This window comes from Seriola lalandi, unplaced genomic scaffold (genome assembly GCF_002814215.2).
Source record: "Seriola lalandi dorsalis isolate HSWRI2012SDOR001 ecotype SW California unplaced genomic scaffold, Sedor1 jcf7180002054960, whole genome shotgun sequence".
Classification (NCBI taxonomy): Eukaryota; Metazoa; Chordata; class Actinopteri; order Carangiformes; family Carangidae; genus Seriola; species Seriola lalandi.
Genome location: NW_019525511.1, coordinates 133,185 through 135,079, shown reverse-complemented (window position 1 = coordinate 135,079; position 1,895 = coordinate 133,185). Strand labels below are relative to the sequence as shown.

The 1,895-nt window shown below is 50.3% G+C and overlaps 1 protein-coding gene across 4 annotated transcripts in view; it reads right to left on the bottom strand.

Annotated features, from left to right (window-relative positions):
- Positions 1 to 46: 46 nt before the first annotated feature.
- cdc42bpb (CDC42 binding protein kinase beta (DMPK-like)) overlaps positions 47 to 1,895 on the bottom strand; it is a 33,249-nt gene continuing 31,400 nt past the window's right edge. For all 4 annotated transcript variants that reach the window (XM_087170786.1, XM_087170787.1, XM_087170789.1 and 1 more), the window contains 2 exons: positions 1,253 to 1,314; positions 47 to 593 (listed from right to left, as the gene is read on the bottom strand). In XM_087170786.1, the coding sequence (XP_087026912.1) occupies positions 471 to 593; positions 1,253 to 1,314 (185 nt within the window). In that variant the 3' untranslated portion in view covers positions 47 to 470. The remainder of the gene's footprint in view (positions 594 to 1,252; positions 1,315 to 1,895) is intronic.

Here is a 1,895-nt window from a genome sequence, read left to right as displayed (position 1 = left end):
GGGTGGGGGGTGGGGCGTGTTGCAACAGGAAAGATCATCACTGACACAAAATCAAAGATTATTTTTCTCTACAACAACAATGAAGATGATGTGCAACTTTAACAAAACTTCAAAATTAATTCATACAGTGTTTTTCCATCAGAGTGAAACCTCCCGTCTGACAGGAAGTTAGCCAGTTATCTCAGCGGCTAACAGTCCACTAAAGCTCAACAGGAAGTTCTTTAATGAAGAAGAAGAGCAGGTGATTGGTCTCAGAGAGCCAATTAGAATAAAGGTCAAAGGTCAAACACACAGCAGCCATCAGCAGGGTTAAAACCAGGGGGCGCGGCTTCCCAGCAAGTAAAATCCAACAACATAAAAGCAGCAGGAAGCTCAGTCCGCCACAATAAAATCATCAAAGTAAAATCTAAACTCTCAGTCCGCAGCCTGATTGGCTCATTCAGCCCCTCAGGTGCTCAGGGGGCGGGGCCTCAGGGCTCGGAGTCCAGGCCGTCCAGGGTGAGCTGGCTGCGGTGGGGGGAGTTGGGGCTGGGGGGGCTGCTGGGGTTGGAGCTGTTGGAGGGGGTTGAGTGTTTGGTGGAGTCCGAGTCCGGCTGGGTGAGAGACATTAACAACACATGGAGAGAGAGAGAGAGGTGGGGGGGTTCAGTTCATTCAGACCAGCCTCCGTCAAAGTGTTTGAAATTGAGTGTTTCTCCAATTGTTTGAGTGTGTGCGGTGTGGTGTGGTGTGTGCGCGGTGTGGTGTGTGCGCGGTGTGCTGTGGTGTGGTGTGTGCGCGGTGTGGTGTGGTGTGTGCGCGGTGTGGTGTGGTGTGGTGTGCTGTGGTGTGCTGTGGTGTGTGCGCGGTGTGGTGTGTTGTGGTGTGTTGTGGTGTGTTGTGTTGTGTTGTGTTGTGTTGTGCTGTGGTGTGCTGTGGTGTGCTGTGGTGTGGTGTGGTGTGTTGTGGTGTGCTGTGGTGTGTTGTGGTGTGTTGTGGTGTGGTGTGGTGTGTTGTGGTGTGCTGTGGTGTGTTGTGGTGTGTTGTGGTGTGGTGTGGTGTGGTGTGGGGTGGGGTGTTGTGTGCACGGTGTGGTGTGTGCACGGTGTGTGCGCTGTGTGGTGTGGTGTGTGTGTGCGCGGTGTGGTGTGGTGTGGTGTGTTGTGGTGTGGTGTGGTGTGGTGTGTGCACGGTGTGTGCGCTGTGTGGTGTGGTGTGTTGTGTTGTGTGTGTGCGCGGTGTGCTGTGTGTGCGGTGTGGTGTGTGTTGCTACCTCTCGGTCCAGTTCCTGGTCTGGTTCAGAGACGCCACGAGAGGACGCTGCTCCCCCAAAATCTGAACCAACAGAAACACAGATTACAGATGACATCATTGAGGACAGGATGAACAATTTTCACCTTCATTTCTGTATGTTCTGTAAGTTCTAAAAGTTCCGTATGTTCTGTGGGATCTGTAGGTTCTAAAGGTTCCGTATGTTCTGTGGATTCTGTAGGTTCTAAAGGTTCCGTATGTTCTGTGGATTCTGTAGGTTCTAAAGCTTCCGTATGTTCTGTGGGATCTGTAGGTTCTAAAGGTTCCGTATGTTCTGTGGATTCTGTAGGTTCTAAAGGTTCCGTATGTTCTGTGGGTTCTGTAGGTTCTAAAGGTTCCGTATGTTCTGTGGATTCTGTAGGTACTAAAAGTTCTGTATGTTCTGTGGGTTCTGTAAGTTCTAAAGGTTCCGTATGTTCTGTGGATTCTGTAGGTTCTAAAGGTTCCGTATGTTCTGTGGGATCTGTAGGTTCTAAAGGTTCCGTATGTTCTGTGGATTCTGTAGGTTCTAAAGGTTCCGTATGTTCTGTGGGATCTGTAGGTTCTAAAGGTTCCGTATGTTCTGTGGGATCTGTAGGTTCCGTATGTTCTGTGGGATCTGTAGG